Genomic DNA, 17,758 nt, shown 5'->3' with positions numbered 1-17,758 from the left:
AAAACTAACCTTTCAGGTGGTGTACTTTTAAAAAACCCATGAGACCATCAAAGGAGCATATTTACATATTTACATTTATATTTACATATTAGAATTTAAAAAAATGAATTAAAGTCAGAAATAACTTTAGGCACACTGAGGTGGCTCAGACGGTTAAGCGTCCAACTCTTGATTTTGGCTCAGGTCATGACTTCACGATTCTTGAGTCCGAGCCATGTATCAGACTCTTGTGCTGACAGCGCAGAGACTGCGTGGGATTTTCCCTCTCCTCCCCCTCACTCTTCCTCTCTGCCCCTTCCCTGTTCGTGCTCTCTCTTTCTCTCCCTCTCTCAAAAATTAATAAATAAACATTTTTAAAGAAAAGAGATAACTTTATATATAATCCCAAAAGGCATTTTGCTTCTACAGGCACTTAAAGCTTAATGTTCATTACTATTATTAGATATATTTATGTGTAATTTTTATTAATTTGTAGGTCTTTGTTAAAGAAACACTTTTAAGATAAAAATTCTTTGCAAAAATTCAAGAAACTATGAGAATTCTAAGAAGGTCCTTTATTACATATTCTGAAATATTACAGACTCTTAAAATTAGCCAAAGTCTACTTAACTATCACATGAACACAAGTTCTAAGCTTAAACCATATCAAAAGGCTTCTGTGTGGAAAGATTAGAACTATACAACCCTAAGTTAACTCTCTTCACTTTCAAAGGCCTTCCCATCCTCATCAAATAATGATTTGCTTCAAAGATCCATTATATAAGGTTTATCCAAGGGACATAATATCAAAGGGAACTTACTTGCCATTATAATTTTCAAAAAGGCTAGAAAAAGGGAGTCTTCTTTTTTCATAAAGAAAAGTTGGTCCTCTTTTAACACCCTCCTCTGCCATTTTAGTCCTAATGTCAATTATATCTAAGTTCAATTTGTAGAGTTATTACACTGTCCAGTGTATAAGAAGAAAGGAAATGGGTACTTAAAAGACTTAACATGGCATTCATAATGGAACTTGATCTCTGTCAGGTTTAAAGACTGACAAAAGAATGTTCTTTTACTCTAAGCTAATTTTCCATTTTAGATTGCTAGGCTAACAGTTCAGGAAAAAAAAATTATTAATAGAAGGTAGAAGTGAAAGAAGTTTCAAGAATAATATTTTAGTGAAAGAATAGATTAGATCAGTTTCCAATGGAAATGTTTAAGAGAACACATACATGTCTAATCACAAATGGAGGTTTATCTGTTTCTTTTTTGAATTCATAGGGTCCCAGATTTAAATGGGCCAGCCGCCGCCTGGTGTCTTCAGATAGCTCACACATGCGTCTTTTTGTGTAGGGAGATGGAGAGTGTGATTTTGAAGAAATCGTAGGCTGTTCGTAGTTTTTTGCATTTATGCAATATTTATTTCTCTCAGGTGACTTGGATTTTTTCTTCTGTGATCTTGATGTTCTGCTTTGCAGTCTGCCGTGTGATTTTTCAACTGGAGCCGTATGGTAAATAAATTTATCCTAAACATACAAAATAAAAGTTAACTTAGGCAGAAGACATATGTAGAAATATATGTAGATATATCTATCTATATATAAACTACAGGTAGGAAAAAAATTTTTAAAGTAATTTAAAGCACACATAATCTATCAAAGCCAACTAGATTAGTCTTTCCTATCTATCCTAGATAACTCTTTGTCTAGTAGTTAATAAAGTATATGGTATTAAGTCTAGCAAGTCCAATATTTAATCATTTGAAAAATCTAAGAAACAAGGTCAGAAAAATTAGTTTTCAGTATATTAAAAAATGAATGTAAACACTGGTTTATCATTTATAATTAAAAGTATCCAAGTAACTGACTATATAGTTTAAGAGGACTCTCTTTAGTAATGTTACAAATACGCATGGCTAATTAGTTGCTTATGACATCTTTATGGAGAAAACATAAGTTTCACTTACACTGCTATGATTATATACATATGTATAATGTAAACATCTGAAAAAGAGCTTTATACATGTTTTCATGAAATGTATTGTTTGGATTATACAAGGTGATTAGTATTTTAAGATCTCTTTCAAACCAAAACTTTACAATTTAATGACCAATAGTCATTCCATCTTAATTCTGATTCCATATTTTTATAAATGTAAGAAGACATGAAAGACACATATAAATGTTAATGACTAGTATTCTGCTAGTAAAATTGGTTAGCAGTCTAAGTTTTTAAAAACAAATGTTATATTTCCAAACTTTTTTGTGTTATTAGGATAACATTTCATTTAGTCCCTGCCTTATAAGTACCTTAAAATTTGGATTACTAGTAAATAACATAAGACCTCTTGACTCATTATCTAGAATTATAAGATTTCCAATATTAGAGAAAATGGACAGTGAGAGAATCTTTGTATTTCTAACTTTAATCATTTTAAAAACCTATCAATCCTACCTCCCTGTCTACTTTCTCAACCCCTCTCTTCCCTGCTCGTTAAGGGTATTTATTCTAATAAAATACAAATGTGACATAGAAGGGAAGAGTCAAATATTTTTAAAAAGAAAACAGGAAAAAAAAAAGTAAACATGGGTTTCATACAAACCAGCACAATCCGATTATTTCTTCATCTTCCTTCTGCAGCTATTAATATGCTCCCACCTTCTCCCACCTTGTTCAATGACTTCAACAAGTCATTCAGAATTTTTCTACCTTATCACATTTCATCCATCTCTATGACATCACACTGATGCACAGAAGCAGGCATGTTAGCACAGGCAAGGACCTTTGAGGTTTAACAAAATGTTCAAGTAGTGAAGATTTCCAAGACCTTGGACTGAGACTTCTGTTTCTCAGCTTTAATTACTTTTACTCACCTCATCTTAGATTTCGTCATTGTGCAGATCCACTGCATTCCAAACTCTGAAATCCCTTGCTGACCAAAACTACTTTTCCTCATGGTACTTCTTTTATTCTCGCTGAATCTGCTACTTGCCCTCATCACCTCCTCACTCCCTGGACTCTTTTCTTTAAATTTTCACACATTTTTAATATCTCTTACCTCCAGACACAGATGAACCATGATCATCTCTTTCAACAGTCCTATAAAGTTGCTTTGATTATACCAAATCTAAAATAACTAACCTCATCTTTCTTGGTTACAGTTTTCGAATGTTGAATACTAGCAGAGGAAGTTATAAACTAAGATATATCTAGTACAGATACATGCTGTCTAACTCTATCCAATCCTTAATGCATCCTGTTCCTTCCCAGTAGAGCTGAAAATAGTGGTTGTTATATGCTGTTAACATAGTGGGTCCCTCTGACCAACAGGGTAATAGCATGTGACATAAGGAGAGTCTTGAAAAGTGCTCAAGTCTTTTACTCCTTTTTGACAACCATCCTGCCTCCATGTGAATGAGCCAAAATTAGGCTACTAGAAGACGAAAGTATTGTGGCCACCATTCCGGCTAAAATCAAGCCAATTACCAGGAATATAAAGTCCTTCCCAGACCAGAAACTCAGCCAACTGCCAGACATGAGTGAAGCTATCCTAGATCAGTCAGCCCCAGCCTTGCCAGTTCAAACCAAAAGAACCACTCAACCAATACACAGAACTGTGAGAAACATTTTATTTTAAGCCACCAAGTTAGCGTTGCTTTTTACACAGCAAAACCTACCCAATATAGCAGACTAACACACTTATTAATAAAACTACTACTGACATTTAACTAATTCATAATAAAGTCTACCTTTAGTAAGTAAAAAGTGTAAGTAGAAAACTAGTTTTATTTCAGAAATTCACAATAATATGCTTAATTTTTTCAATCCATTCAACTGGTGACAAAACATCAATTTGAAAATAATGTGCCAAAAGGAATAGAGATCATTACAAGTATTTGTAAACTTAAATAATTTTATAGTTTCTTTCACTCATTCTCTCTTAAAAACCAAAATGGTTTGTCTTATTCTTACGTTTGAGCCTGAAAATGCTGCTTTACAGCCATTAAAATTTTAATTTTAACCAATATTCAGTTTTTTAAAAGTAGATTTATCACATTTTCAAATAAGGGCAAGTAAGATTAAAATCCTGGCTGATAACATTCAAAATTTTAACGTGTAAGTATAGACTCTGTTGTGCCTACCAGACAATGTTTTCTATCTTGTATTTTACCTATTGTCTTCCCTCCCAATTATCTTTAAAAAAACTTCAGTAACAGTCACCAAATTAATTAGTTATATGTTATGTGCCAGACACACTGCATATATTCTCTAATTTAATATTTAAGGCAGCCTGATGAAGAACTTGAACCCAGATCTGATTCTGAGGCATATTTTCTTAAACAATGTCTGACACTGAAGCCTATCCTATTATATCTGTTCAATGAATAACAAATGACAAACACTGAAATAGCAAGTTAAAAAAATAGCAAGTTAAAAAATGGCAAGTTAAAAAACTTCACGGAGGAAAATGTTAATTCCTAAGTCTGATGAAAGTCCTAATGCGGGGATAATTTTACATTTAGAAAGGACTCTTCACCAAGCTGTACACTTAGAACGTGTGTACCTTTCTGAGCATATGCTCTACTTCATACTTTTCTACCCACCCACCAGAAGGGCAGACCCCGATGAGGAGAGAAAAAATTTGTCTGAGTCCGGGTAAAACATTTTTAACAATTTACAAAAATGCACAGTACATATCTCAAAACAAGTCAGTAACATCTCTGCATCTGGCAAGCATAGGTTGTTAGATCTCTACTAGCTGCATTTCAAAGACAAATAACTATAGCCATACTATGTATCTTGTCAAACAACGTAAGAATGAGCCCCTTAATAATTTCATATAAACCATGCTTTACCTTCTTAGCTTACGTCACAGTTATCATCCTTAGCAAATTTACTCTAAAACTGAGAGTACAGTAAATTAACACTCCGCTCTTGCCACCATGGGCCCAGTCCTGCCTCGTTTGGATCCTCAGGGCTTTATATGCTCCTGGCTCCTCATCCATCACAGGCTGTTCATTGCTACCTAATCATAATGCAACTGCATATGAGTGATGCCTAGACATTATTAGATAATTTGTGGACAAGGCAGTAAGATGATCTTGGGGACTCAGTGAAAAGTTAGACTGGAATGAAATACCAGGTCCATATAACTTAGTTGACTAAAGGCAGTTTTTACAAATACACAAGGTACTTAGGTTGAAGTGTCCAAGCTTCCCTTAGTCTGATACCATCAGTGTGGCCACCAAACTGAGCAAGAATCATTTAAGGAATGAGAGAGACTCAGGAAACCATACTTACTAAACACCAATATCCCCGCATGAAAACCTCTGGTCACATTTGCTAAAAAGAATCCTCTGAACTTTTTGCAGTCATCTGTAACTCCTATAAGATTTATAGAAGCCTCCCATCTAGCTCTCTGTAAGGCTTCTTGATCTCAACATCTTTCTGGCAGACTGATTTCTTTGCATTAAAAAAAAAAAAAAAGGCCCATGGCATTACAAATAATAATTGCATCGTGGCACCGCCTATCATGTGTACCAAACTCTTCACTCTCACATTTAAGATGCAACTGAACTGCTAAATACCTTTGATCATTGTTTTGCTTACACTCCAGATTGACCCAAAAAAATGAAATGAGCTACGGTCAAAATGAAAGCATAATTCTCTCCAAATGCCCATAACTATCAACAAATAAGTTAAACCATTAAATAATTTAAATAAATGATTTGAAGGGCGCCTGGGTGGCTCAGTGGGTTAAGTGTCTGACTTTGGCTCAGGTCATGATCTCACGGTTTGTGAGTTCGAGCTCCGTGTCAGGCTCTGTGCTGACAGATTGGCGGAGCCCAGAGCCTGCTTTGTATTCTGTGTGTGTCTCTCTCTCTCTGGCCCTCCCCTGCTCACACTTTGTCTCTCTCTGTCTCTCAAAAGAAATGAATAAACGTTTAAAAAAAATTTATAAATAAATAAATAAATAAAAGATTTGAACCTGAGTGCGACACTTCCTCGAGCTTATCAGACATTCAGTTATCACTGAGGTCGTAGAAAATTCCAGCTTTGGAGCAATTCCCTGAGTAAAAAAATAATAATAAAAAAAGGTATTATTAATTATTTCAATTTCTGAAAAAATAGAACTATTAGTGATAAAACCATGACCTGAAGTAACAAACACTTATCAAGACTTAGCCGCTTCATTTGTTAGTTTGACCTTCCTACTAAAACTAAAGACAACACAGTGATGCTAAATGTTAGCAAGTAACAGTTTCATTGCTGATGATTCCCTTACAAGTGATTATATTACCTTTATGTAAAACAGAATGCTTTTTCCCTTTTCCAGTATTTCCCTGTCAAATTATTCTAAGATTTTTAAACTATGATACAATAATACTAAAGTCAGAAATATATAAAAACACTTAATGGATTTGAGCTCTTTTTACTTTTACAAATTAACTTACTTAACTACACAATCAAGAAGTACTTTGGTGGCGCTTAGGTGGGTTAGTTGGTTAAGCATCTGACTCTTGATTTCGGCTCAGGTCGTGACCTCATTGTTCGTGAGATCCAGCCCCGCACTGGGGCTCTGCGCTATTAGCTTGCAATGCTTGGGATTCTCCCTCTCCTCTATCTCTCTGCCCCTCCCTCCTCCTCCTCCTGCTTGTGCTCTCTCTCTCTCTCTCTCTCTCTTTTTCAAAATAAATAAACTTAAAAAAAATACTTTGGACACTCTCCTCATGTTAAAAAAAATTACACCTTGTAGATATGCAGTTCTTGAAACAGAAGAAAGATAAGTCTCTACCAACTCCACCAACATTTCTCCCCTTAATGTATGAGTTACATTCAGATCTATGAATGAATCTGGCTTCTATTGCTCGCAACATTTCAAACATCAGCTTTAACGCTGTTTTGAAATAAGTGGAGACAAATGGTAAAATTCAAAGGAACAGTCACAAAGCACCTGCCGAAATATTTGGAAGCACACAAATCACACATTCACCAAAACATGAAAAGATATTGTGTATGCCCAGTGCAACTTCATTCTAATGTAGAAGTCAGATATTCGTCCTCTACAAACCCAGACTTTGACCTACTAACTTGAGAATTTCAAACATCACACATTACAGAAAAGGTAAATATGAGTTGCCTGACAATTAACCAAATGATTGTTTTTCTGCAATCCCCTTTTATTAATGATGCCCACCATGCCTATTTATTAGTTATCTATTGCTACACAGCATATTACTTAGTAGTTTATAACGAATGTACGTGCTTATTATTTCACATACTTTCTATGGGTCAGGAATCTGGCAGAAGTTGAACTGGGTGGTTCTTGGCTCAAAATCTCTCATGAGATTGCAGTCAAGATGTTTGGGCTGGCGTTATCTGAAGGTTTACCGGGGGCAAGAGGATCTGCTTCCTAAGAAGGCTCATTCACACAGCTGTTGGCTGGAGGCCTCAGTTCTTTTCTAGTTTTTAGCAAGAGGACTCAGCTCCTCAACACATAAACATCCTGAGTGTCTTCATGACACGGCAGCTAAGTTCTCCCAAAGCAAAGCAAGGAGAAAGCCACAATTGTTATTATGACTTACTCACCTAAGTCTAACACTGTCACATCTATCTCATTGTATTCATTACAGCCCTGAAGTACAGCCCACACTCAAGGACAAAGGAGTTAGACTTCCTTTTCAGCAGAGGAATATCAAACATTTGTGGACATATTTTATTTCATTTTTTAAAAAATTTTTAAATGTTTGTTTATTTTTGAGAAAGAGAGAGAGAAAGAGAGACAGAGCGAGCAGGGAAGGGGCAGAGAGAGGAGACACAGAGTCAGAAGCAGGCTCCAGGCTCTCAGCTATCAGCATGGAGCACGACACAGGGCTCAAACTCACAAATGGTGAGATCACGACCTGAGCCAAAGTCAGACACTTAACCAACTGAGCCACCCAGGTGCCCCTTATTTCATTTTTAATGTTTTTATTTATTTTTGAGAGAAAGAGAGACAGAGTGTGAGCAGGGGAGGGACACAGAGGGAGGGAGACACAGAATCTGAAGCAGGATCCAGGCTCTGAGCTATCAGCACAGAGCCCAACACGGGGCTCAAACCCACAAACCATGAGATCATGACCTGAACCGAAGTCAGATGCCACCCAGGTGCCCCATGGTGGGCTTATTTTAAAACCACCAGTCTACCCTCTCACCACAAGTTACTTAGACTCCTTTCATGTGTAAACTAAACTCATGCCCTATAAAGAAAAAAGAAAAAAAGAAAAGGGAAAGAAAAAAAGCAAAGCAAAGCAAAGTCTCATCCTTTTACAACTTCAGCTTGAAATCCAGGATGTTGGCATCTAAGTCAAGTCCTTATTCAACCTCCACAGATGTGGTTCTTTAAGAGCAGTTCTGACAATACAGTCCCTCACAGTTGGAAGACTTGTGAACCAAAGAGACAAGATGTCTGCCCCACATATACCCAAAATACACATGTACAGCAGGCATAGGATAACCACTACAGATATTCTTATTCACAAAAGGAGAAAACAAGAGGCAAACAGGAATCACTGGTCCACTGAAATTCTAAAATCCAGCCAGGAAAATGTTAGAAGTTCCTTGATTAGAAGTTTAGCCCTGTTCCTGATCAGAAATAACTATTCTCTGGGCTCCTCTGGGCTCTTGCTTCCATCCTCTAAATTATCATTCCTTCTCAATGAGAGGTAGACCATATGTTAGAGCTGCACAGTGTTCTGAGTGTGAGTCCTGTCAACAGAATTCTGGGGGTCCAATTTTCATTTTGTGAGGTCTCTCTGCATTTCAGACCAAGCTGGCGGTATTTCCAACAATATAATGCTCTTTATTTTTTTTTAATTTTTTAACATTTATTTATTTTTGAGACAGAGAGAGAGAGAGAGAGCATGAACAGGGGAGGGTCAGAGAAAGAGGGAGACACAGAATCCGAAACAGGCTCCAGGCTCTGAGCTGTCAGCAAAGAGCCCGACGCGGGGCTCGAACCCAAGGACCGCGAGATCATGACCTGAGCCGGAGTCGGACGCTTAACCGACTGAGCCACCCAGGCGCCCCAATATAATGCTCTTTAAAAACATGTGTGGTTCTCCTATGAATCTTACTGCAGTTCATTCCATTAGACCAAAGCTGCATGCTTCTCTCCACTGGGCTTCTGCTGAGACTGCCCTTACGCATCTTCAAAAAAACCTGATATTCGATTAAATTATTTTCTAAGACAACATCTTGGATCTTTCTGAGATTTTAATGAAGGATTATATAGTCACACCCTAGGTTTCACCATCAGACCACAATTTCCCAAAAGTGCCTGGAATGATTTTTGCTCAGAAGTCAACCCTTAATTTTAGCATTATCTGCCATTGGGAAAAGTGGGGAATCTTCAGAAACAGTAAGTTCCAACTCCTTTTTGCTAAACAGCCTTTCCTTTTGCTTATCTCTCTCCTCTCATACTTTGCTATAAAGCAGCAAGAGAAAACCAAGCAGACCCTCTAACAATCTATCTGAAAGTCTTAGACCACTCATTTCCTTAAATATTTCTCTACATTACTGCAGATGACTATATGGCTAAATTTTCTGCCATTACATCACAAAGATTCCTCTTTTTATTTATTATTTATTTTTAATTTTTTTAATGTTTATTTATTTTTGAGAGAGAGAGTATGAGCAGGGCAGGGGCAGAGACAAAGAGTGAGACACAGAATCTGAAGCAGGCTCCAGGCTCCAAGCTTTCAGCACAGAGCCTGATGCGGGGCTCAAACTCAAGAACGGTGAGATAATGACCTGAGCCAAAGTCAGATGCTTAGCCAACTGAGCCACACAGATGCCCCAATAAAGATTCCTTTTAACCCTAATTCCAATAACATTTACCTTACTTTCTGCAAACACACATCTGACAGTTTCTTCAAGACCTTTCAAGCTTTTACAAACATTCTAGCAAAGCCTTCCCAGCTTCTGCCCTCTCTGTACAGTTGCTTGAGTATCTTCACACATGGCAGTTGGCTTAGCCCAAAGTAAGCGATACAAGGGTGAGTGCAAGAAGAAAGCCACAATGCATTTAAAGACCTGGTCTCCAAGGTCCAATACTGTCACTTCACCACATTTTATCTGTTAGAGTCACTAAGTATAGTCTGTAGAATTAGCTCCACCTTTGGAAGAGAGAAGTATCAAATCATTTGTGGACGTGTTTTATAACTACCATAGCCTGGATTGCAACTCATCACTTTACCCTTCCCCATATATTGCTGGTCACATAGTAAATACTCAGTGTTTTAGCCATTATTTTCACTGAGCATTCAAAACCATTGTGTATCAGCTGGGGTTCTCTGGGAAAACAGAACTAATAGGAGAGGGAGGGAGAGAGAGAGAGAGAGCGCGCAAGATTTATTTTAAGGAATTGGCTCATGCAATTATGAGAGTGGCAAGTCCAAAATCCAGAGGGCAATCCAGAGGCTAGCAACTCAGACAAAAGTTGATATCACAGTCTTGTGTGTGAAATCTGTATGCAAGCTAGCCGGGTAAAATTTAGGTTGTATCTCTACATTATAGTTTTGAGGCAGAATCCCTTATTGTTTGGGAAACCTTAGGTTTTGCTCTTCAGGCCTTCAACTAATTGGATGAGATCCACCTACATTGTCAATGGTAATCTCCTATACTTAAAGTCAACTGTTTGTAAACATTAATTACATCTACAAAATACTTTCACAGTAACATCTAGACTAGAGTTTGACGAAACAACTGGGCACCATAACCTAACCAAGTTGATGCCTAAAATTAATCATCACTCCATCTCAAATGTCAGTTCCTCTATGATGTCTATAAGATGTAATTCATTCATTCAATTCAATCAAGAGGCATTTGAGTACCTATTCCATGCAAAGTACTGTGTGAACACTTAAATTTAAAGAAGAGAAAGCCACAGATCCTGTTTCTATGGAGTTCACAGTCTAAAGGAGACTATCATCATCATCACCACTGTCATGATCTCCACAACCATCATCATATCACTAACATTTATTGAGTGTTCTCTGTGCCAGGTACTGCTACAACCATTTACAAGGTTTCATTAATCCACCCAACAGCCTTATGATATCTTAATATTATAGTGCTTTGCTCAAATTTAGTCAGGTAGTCTGTGAGAGTGCCAGGATTTAATCTCAGATGTGATTGAATTCTTGCCACAGCAATGGGTTCAGGAAGACAGCCTAAGACTCAGACAGATGTCATAAGAATTCTGAGGAAGGGTACACTGTTGTCTGCCAGGAAAACAAACTACTGATTGGAGTGTTTTATCCATTCACATTTAAAAACACTGGATACGACTAGATTTATATCTGCCGTTTTGCTGTTCAGTTTATACACATACCATGTATCTTTTGATTCTTCCATTCATTCTAGGGGTCTCACCTGTATATACATAGCTTAGTGGTCATCCTATGAACCTGTAAGGGTTCCACTCTGTTGATTATCTGTGTGTGGCTTGGGGAATACATTCAAAGACACAGCCAGATCTGTAGTTTTACCGAGTTTCACTTTTTGCTGGGCTCGCACTGTCTCTCGTTTGCATATGCATAGTTTCACAGTCAGCCAGGAATGAGTGGAGAGCTGACCTCAGCCCTCCCTTACTTCTCTGTGAGATTGCTCCCTTACTTCTGTGAACCTTCTGGCAGATGGCTGCTCAATCTAACTGAAACAGCCTTCGGCCTATCAAAACTATGTGGTTTCTTCATCCATTTGCATCCAAATCCACCACATTTAGATGGTGAAGACACACTGTTTGCCCTTAGGATTCTGACACCAATTCCCATGTGTGGGTTTTCCAACATCAGCAAGCAATTCTCTGTGACACCAGATAGGGGTCCTATAATTTAACTCAGTTCTAACACTACATGGGGATAGTATCAGATCCCACAGGTTAAGGATCAGTCCTACGAGACTGTACCCACCCCACTTCAGATGTCATCCCAACTCTAGGTTGTCGCCTGTGTTTCTGACCAATCAGCTATAATTTGGAGGTCTCCATGCCCTTCTCCCCTGGTTCAATTAATTGGCTAGAGAGGCTCACAAAACCCAGGAAAATAGTTTACTGTTTACCAATTTATTATAAATGAATATGATAAAGTATACAGCTGAACATCCAGATGGAAGAGATTCATAGAGCAAAGTAGGTGGGAAGGGACATGGAGCTCCCATGCCCTCTCTAGGCACACAACGTTCGCAGCACCTGCCTCAGACGTTCACCTAAGAGCTCTCTAAACCAAACCCCTATGGGTTTTTGTGGAGGCTTCAGTACTATATCCACAATTGATTAATTACTGGCCATTGGTGTTTTAATGCAATCTCCAGCCTCATATACCCTCCCCACAGGTCAGGGTGCTGAAAGTTCCAACCCTCTAATACATGTTTGTTCTCCCTGGCAATTAACCCTCATCCTTAGGCTATCTAGGGGCCTTTCAAAAGTTACCTCAAAAACATAACAAAACAAGTAAAACACCTTTATTGCTCCTATCACTTAGAAAATTCCAAGGGTTTTGGAAGTTCTGTGCCAGAAAAAGGATAAAACCAAATATATATTTCTTAGATCAATGAAACAGAATAGAGAACCCAGAAATGGACCCACAAATGTATGGCCAACTAATCTTTCACAAAACAGGAAAGAATATCCAATGGAATAAAGACAGTCTCTTTAGCAAATGGTGTTGGGAAAACTGTACAGCAACATGCAGAAAAATGAACCTGGACCACTTTCTTACACCATACAAAAATAAACTCAAAATAGATGAAAGACCTAAATGTAAGACAGGAAGCCATCAAAATTCTAGAGGAGAAAGTAGGTTAACAACCTCTCTGACCTCGTCCATAGAAACTTCTTACTTGACATGTCTCCAGAAGCAAGGGAAACAAAAACAAAAAATGAACTATTGGGACCATCATCTGGACAGTGAAGGAAACAACCACAAAACTAAAAGGCAACCAACAGAATGGGAGAAGATATTTGCAAATGACATTTCAGATAAAGGGTTAGTATCCAATATCTATAAAGAACGTATCAAACTCAACACCCCAAAAATAAATAATCCAGTGAAGAAATGGGCAAAAGACAAGAATAGACACTTTTCCAAAGAAGACATCCAGATGCCAACCGACACATGAAAAAATACTCAACATCACTCATCGTCAGGGAAATACAAATTAAAACCACAATGAGGTATCACCTCATACCAGTTAGAATGGCTAAAATTAACAACTCAGGCAACAACAGATGCTGGCGAGGATGCGGAGAAAGAGGATCTCTTTTGCACTGCCAGTGGGAATGCAAACTAGTGCAGCCACTCTGGAAAACGGTATGGAGGTTCCTCAAAAAGTTAAAAATAGAACTACCCTACGACCCAGCAACTGCACTACTAGGTATTTATCCAAGGGATACAGGTGTGCTGTTTCAAAGGGGCACATGTACCCCAATGTTTATAGCAGCGCTATTGACAATAGCCAAAATATGGAAAGAGCCCAAATGTCCATCGACAGATGAATGGATAAAGAAGATGTGTTATAAAAAAAAAAAAAAGAAGAAGATGTGGTATGTATATATACAATGGAGTATTACTCAGCAATCAAAAAGAATGAAATCTTGCCATTTGCAACTATGTGGATGGAACTAGAGGGTATTATGCTAAGCGAAATAAGTCAGAGAAAGACAAATATCATATGACTTCACTCATATGAGGAATTTAAAATACAAAACAGATGAACATAAGGGAAGGGAAGCAAAAATAATATAAAAGCAAGGAGAGGGACAAAACATAAGAGATTCTTAAATATGGAGAACAAACAGAGGGTTACTGGAGGGGTTTGGAGGGGCAATGTGCTAAATGGGTAAGGGGCATTATGGAGGACACTTATTGGGAAGAGCACTGGGTGTTATACATAGGGAGGAATTACTGGAATCTACTCCTGAAATCATTATTGCACTATATGCTAACTGACTTGGATGTAAATTAAAAATAAATAAATATTTTTTAGAAATTACAATATCACAGTCTTACTGCCCAAACCTGATTCCGACCCCTCTGGCAGCAGAGCTGTTGATTTTTCTGCCCAACCCCAGGACTGGTGAAGCTACAATTTCTCACTGGCCAAGTAGGGTATGGAAGCTGTCTCAGGCAAGAAGGCCACATGTTCCTGCCATTTTTATCCAAATCTTTAGCCATTAGTTAACATACAGTGTAATATTAGTTTCAGGTGTACAATACAGTGATTCAACACTTGCTTATAACCTTAAACAGGCTTAATCTGTCTTAATTGCCAGTTTTCAGTGTCCTAAAACTGGTGCTTATGACAATTTTGTCCAGTTTTATACTTATTTTGTATGGAGAGAGGAATAGTCAACCTCTTCACACCACCATTACCAGAAGTAATTATATATATGTATGTATTTTTTGTCTTAGTAATCCAACATCTGAATGTATGTAAAAGTAACCCAAAGTAAATGAAGAAGATACCTATTAACGGTCCATACTTTTATGTTTATATTGTCAATTTGGTATAATATAGCCTTTTAAATTTCTTTCAAAACACCATAATTTTTTTTAAATGTTTATTTACCTTTGAGAGAGAGAAAGACAGAGCATGCATAGGGGAGGGGCAGAGAGAGAGGGAGACAGAATCTGAGGCAGGCTCCAGACTGCATGCTGTCAGCACAGAGCCTGACATGGGGCTTGAACTCACCAACCATGAGATAATGACCTGAGCTGAAGTCAGATGTTTAACCAACTGAGCCACCCAGGTGCCCTCAAAACACCATAATGTTAAAATCAGAATTTTTTTTTCATTGCAGGCTTCCATACATTTGCTGAAACACTCTTTGAAGGTTTTTATAATAGAAGATAGCTAACTGACACTGAAAATATCTCAAAGGAAGTATATTTTCATAGATTTACTAGTCAACTTTTACACTTCCAGCAAGCTGAAGTTGCTATTTCCAAGGACAGAGCATATCATAAATCTAGACCTACAGGGAAAACTATTTAATTCACCATATTGGCTCATATATCACCCTATTTCCCTTACTCAAACAACTTAAACATTTTATAAAATTAGTAAAAAAATGTTTGCCCAAATTATTTGAACCTATACATCTTTTGCTTTTTTCTTCTTTGAAATAGCAGGGTCTTCTCTCAGCTTCTCTAAGTGGAAGACATTTTCAGGGATAAAAATATGTGTAAATCACCCAACAAAAGTTGAACGGAGTTGGAGGAAAGGATGGAAGAATTGGCTATCACATTGTAGCTTTCACATTTAGTTATATGAATATATATTTCCATGACATGAACATACAACAATCTATCCAAACTCCTACTAATGAACATTTAAATTATTGCAATTTTTCACTATTATGAACCATGCTATCAGTGAACACCCCTAGAAAATCTCTTAGTATACCAGACAGAATACATCCCCCAGGTACACACCTAGAAGGCAACAGGCTATGAGAATCTTTGCCTTTATTAGATGATTCTGAACTGTGGTAGTTTTCACACTTCTGATAGTGTCAGATTTTATTAAATTTTACCAATCTTATGGCTACAAAAATGAAATCATACGGTTTTTTTCATTTGGATTTCCCCATATGCTGATGAGATTCAGCACCTTTTCAAATGTTTATTGGTCATTCTTCTGAGGGAATAATAAAGAAAAGAGAAAAGAGAGATAGGGAATGTGGGAGGCAGGACGCAGGTGGCAGAAGGAAAAAAGAGAAATCTGAATAATACAAGGCAAAATAACACTTGTTAATTCTAGATGAAAGATGCATAGGTTCTGTTATATCATTTTCATTCAGATTTATGTTTAAAATAACATCATAATTTCATTAAAAATTATGTTTTGAACCAAATTAAACTTTGAATCAGCTCTTCACATTTCAGGTATTAAAGGCTATATGGTGCTTTTAACAGTGATCCCATATCACAAATTGATTCCGAAAATAGTAAGCACTTACTCGAAGGCCAGAAATCCTCCTCATGGTAACCTGGCGGTTTGAATCATGGTGTCCAGAAATTTGGTTTGGACCCGGGAACATGAAATCTCGTGTATTTTCATCATATGTAGACAGTGTTTCACCCACTACAAAAAAGATATACTATGACTCAAACTATAACAAAATATTCTATTCAGAAGCAAAATCATGAGGTACAAAAATATATAGTGCCTGATGCTTTACTGAAATATCTGCTTCATGTCATGTTTGTTTGTTTTCCTATGAAAGGAAAATTTAAAGCAAGTTATGTTAAATGGATTCCTTATTCAGAAATGTAGTACATAATGACATTCTCCTTTCCCTTTATAGAAGGGAGATGTTCATGTAAATTTTATGAGTACCTACATGTTTCTAGAGAAAAAAAGTCCTTGTAAACCTATCAAGTTGGTATGACATTTATACAAACCTGAAACTTAATTACTATCTCCACAAATTTTTTCTACCTTCCATTCCTTTCTACCTGACATTATAAGACATTACGGTACATGTTGGAAAAAAATGTAGACATTCTCTAGAATTTATGGTTACCTGAATTATGTATATATGTAATATTCAAAATCTTTAAGATTACTAATTTTCAATAACATATAGTTCTCCATTTTTCACATAAAATAATTATTTAAGGTAGATTTTTCCTATAATCATAGAAGTAAATAACAAAAATCAAGCCAGTCTCCATATTTTAATTCTACCTATCCCAGAGATTTGTAGTATTTACTAAACAGTTAAGGTTTTATTCCCCTCCATTCCTAGTAACAGTCAACACACAAAAAAAGGATAATTACTTTATCAACAAAAAAAAGAGTTTGGGAAAAATCACAAAAACTCAGAAGTCAGTTTTTATGAATGTCCCAAAATATGCTAGAATGATAACATGTAATTTTCCATTTTCCATTATTACTATTTATTCAATCTTAGAACAATATGTTCAAATACTATTTATGTCAATCTTTCTGAATATATTATTTTCATCTATTGACATTTTACATTTATGGACCAATACTAGAAACTCAACATTGTTCTTAATTTGGGAAGGAGGGGAAAAGATGGTATTTTTAAGAAGCATTCTTTTAAATGGGTTTGCACATCAATTACCTTATCAAAATATAATACAGTACCTGGTGGAACTAGTTGAATCAACTCAAACAATGCAGTATCATCTGAAAGTTTAAAGAAAAATTTCCTTAGACAAATTAATAATAAAAATTAGTTACTCTAATCACAAGTCTCTAAAAGTCAAAGTAATTGCCAGGTAGACTACATATACGTTTATATCTTAGTATACTGTGTGTGAAAATATATATATACATATACATATGTATACGTATACATATGTATATATACATATACATATGTATACGTATACATATGTATATATATGTGTGTATGTGTGTATATATATATGTATATATATATTTTGGTTGCCATGTCTCTTAGGGCTTTACTATTCTATAGTGGAGATTAACCCTTCAACCTCTCTGGAGTTTTTCTGATTTTTCTTAATTTTATTTTTTTAGAGCAGCTTTAGGTTTACAACAAAACTAGAGAGGGAAGTACAGAGATTTCCCATATATCTCTGTCCCCACACATGCACAGCCTCCCTACTATCAACCTCACTCACAGGAATGGCACGTTTTTGTTTTGGTTTTTTTTTTTTTACCAAGGATAAACCCCCATAGTTCCATCATAATCACCCAAAGTCCATAGTTTACCTTAGGGTTCAGTCTTGGTGATGTA

General features: G+C 36.6%; 1 protein-coding gene across 1 annotated transcript in view; it reads right to left on the bottom strand.

The window, feature by feature from the left end:
* SPATA6 (spermatogenesis associated 6) overlaps positions 1–17,758 on the bottom strand; it is a 143,941-nt gene that overhangs the window by 76,168 nt on the left and 50,015 nt on the right. The window contains exons 4-7 of the mRNA XM_047085623.1: positions 17,140–17,181; positions 15,983–16,107; positions 5,969–6,049; positions 1,212–1,505 (exon numbers count right to left, since the gene is read on the bottom strand). Coding sequence (XP_046941579.1) covers positions 1,212–1,505; positions 5,969–6,049; positions 15,983–16,107; positions 17,140–17,181 — 542 coding nt within the window. The remainder of the gene's footprint in view (positions 1–1,211; positions 1,506–5,968; positions 6,050–15,982; positions 16,108–17,139; positions 17,182–17,758) is intronic.

Source organism: Lynx rufus, unplaced genomic scaffold (assembly GCF_022079265.1).
Source record: "Lynx rufus isolate CCGP_SWC_20201006 ecotype Redwood Valley unplaced genomic scaffold, mLynRuf1.p SCAF_2, whole genome shotgun sequence".
Classification (NCBI taxonomy): domain Eukaryota; kingdom Metazoa; phylum Chordata; class Mammalia; order Carnivora; family Felidae; genus Lynx; species Lynx rufus.
This window is presented reverse-complemented; position numbering and strand designations above follow the sequence as displayed.